The sequence below is a fragment of the Cucumis melo genome, chromosome 2 (assembly GCF_025177605.1).
Source record: "Cucumis melo cultivar AY chromosome 2, USDA_Cmelo_AY_1.0, whole genome shotgun sequence".
NCBI lineage: Eukaryota > Viridiplantae > Streptophyta > Magnoliopsida > Cucurbitales > Cucurbitaceae > Cucumis > Cucumis melo.
In genome coordinates this window covers 20,643,862-20,645,519 of record NC_066858.1, presented here as the reverse complement: position 1 = coordinate 20,645,519, position 1,658 = coordinate 20,643,862, and the positions used below count along the sequence as shown (strand labels likewise).

The window sequence follows — 1,658 nt, the reverse complement described above, 5'->3', positions numbered from 1 at the left end:
TCGGCGGCGCTTTTTCGCCTTCTCTTCCCTCTGGACGGGAGGGCTAGTGGACACGGGGAGGGAGCAGGCGAAGCCTCTCGTTCGTAATGGAAAGAAAGAGACCACTACTTCCCTTCTTTCTTGGACCGCCGGCGCGAACACAGTGGTCTCTGACCAGGACCAGGAAGCAATGAGAATTTGGATCTTGATATCTCGGTCCTTTTTAACCGTAGGCATCTTGCCAGGAAGTTGGTGGGCTCATCATGAATTAGGTCGGGGTGGCTGGTGGTTTCGGGATCCCGTAGAAAATGCTTCTTTTATGCCTCGGGTATTAGCCACAGCTCGTATTCATTCAGTCATTTTACCCCTTCTTCATTCTTGGACCTCGTTTCTGAATATTCTGACTTTTCCATGCTGTGTCTCAGGAACCTTTTCAATACGGTCCGGATTGCTAGCTCCCGTTCATAGTTTTGCTACAGATGATACACGAGGAAGATTTTTATGGCGGTTCTTCCTGATAATGACCGGCATATCAATGATTCTTTTCTCCCAGATGAAGCAGCAGGCATCGGTCCGTAGAACCTATAAAAAAGAGATGGTTGTGGCGCGAAGTACTCTTGTGCACCTACGTCACTCGGCTCGCGCGCAACCCCGCCCCCTGAAATTATGGAAGAATTGAACTTCTTGCAGGGCTGCTTATTCAGAGCCAGCAATTGGTCGTCCCGCAAGAATGAATATAGTATTTTGACTGGAATTCAGAGGTCCGACTATCCTGGGAAGTATATAGACTAGAGCAGTCCGCCCCTACAGCCTTTGATCAGTCGATTTGGAAGATGGGAAAGGTAGCTTGCTTCCAAGCCACTGCACTAGATGCGCATGTAGTCGTAGTAGTCGGCTCAGAATGCCTCTCTTCTATACTCAAATACGGATGAGGATGAATGGGGTCTTTGCTCTGCAAAATCAGGCAGACGAGTATACCATTTCTGATTTTCATGCTTTTCTCGCTTGAGAATAGTATATGAGCGGAGCGAGAGCGACTAGAGTTGACTTCAGGAATAGAGGTTTTTGATGTAGTTGCCCACGTTTTTGCTTTTTTCATCGAGATTGGGTTGGCCGCGAGAGTTCTCTTTCAAGGTAGCCCTTCCCCACTCGGGTTCTTTTTTCCTCAACTGAAATCAACAAGAGAAAGATCTCATGAAAGAGTGAATCCGATTTCTCCTGTTCTTGGAACTCATTCTTCTGAGAATGAAACTTAGCTTTCCAAGTCTTCCCCCTTTTCTCTAGCTCTGAGATTCCCTTTGAAACTCTATCTCTTTCTATTATCACCTATAAATAGGAGTGGGAACTGCTGAAACTGGGTTGAGCACCCGTCCGGAGTCAAAATCGAATCTTTCTTCTCTCAACTCCTACGGATATAAAGGTTAGGAGTCTTGACCCGTCCGAAGGACTGATTTATATCCATATTCATCTGATTTTCTTCGCAAATTCTTTGCTCCTCTCCTTCTTAGTCTCGGTCCTCTCCCCCTATCGTCGGCGAGCCGCTTTCGCTCCTTCGCACCTGAATTTATCTACGAGCCCTGCCTTGGGAGTGGGAACCTACTTAAAGGTCTATGTTCCATAAATCAGTCCGACTATCGATGTTCTCGGAAGTTTCATAAACTGAAGGATGAAAGGAAGAG

General features: G+C 46.8%; 1 protein-coding gene across 1 annotated transcript; it reads left to right on the top strand.

Annotated features, from left to right (window-relative positions):
• The first annotated feature begins 86 nt into the window (after positions 1-86).
• Positions 87-1,207, top strand: LOC127148091 (probable cytochrome c biosynthesis protein). Its single transcript, XM_051080923.1, is given in 3 exon segments — positions 87-145; positions 252-285; positions 287-1,207. Coding segments are annotated over 3 exon segments (465 nt in total). The 3' UTR covers positions 659-1,207.
• Positions 1,208-1,658: the final 451 nt, after the last annotated feature.